The following is a 219-nucleotide window of genomic DNA, read 5'->3' as shown; positions in this document are numbered from 1 at the left end:
CCCCCCGGGACCAGCCCCCCCCCAGCCGTGCCAGCCCTGCTCCCACCTCACCTGCTCCTCCCGGCTACTGAACACCTCTCCACAGGTCGAGCAGCACATCCGCTCCGGCACCTCGGGGACGCCCAGGGACTTCTCGCTGCTGGCATCCGTGGGTTCCTCTGGAAGAACGGCGGGCTGTGCACGGGCGGTTCCCCAGGCTGCACCACAAGGAGCGGGGCC

At 71.2% G+C, this 219-nt stretch overlaps 1 protein-coding gene across 1 annotated transcript in view; it reads right to left on the bottom strand.

The window, feature by feature from the left end:
• ANKZF1 (ankyrin repeat and zinc finger domain containing 1) overlaps window positions 1-158 on the bottom strand; it is a gene marked incomplete at its 5' end in the record, with an annotated part of 5,586 nt that extends 5,428 nt beyond the window's left edge. The window contains one exon of the mRNA XM_010192526.1: window positions 52-158. Within this exon, the coding sequence (XP_010190828.1) occupies window positions 52-158 (107 nt within the window). The remainder of the gene's footprint in view (window positions 1-51) is intronic.
• Window positions 159-219: the final 61 nt, after the last annotated feature.

The sequence above is a fragment of the Mesitornis unicolor genome, unplaced genomic scaffold, assembly GCF_000695765.1.
Source record: "Mesitornis unicolor isolate BGI_N332 unplaced genomic scaffold, ASM69576v1 scaffold33909, whole genome shotgun sequence".
Classification (NCBI taxonomy): domain Eukaryota; kingdom Metazoa; phylum Chordata; class Aves; order Mesitornithiformes; family Mesitornithidae; genus Mesitornis; species Mesitornis unicolor.
This window is presented reverse-complemented; position numbering and strand designations above follow the sequence as displayed.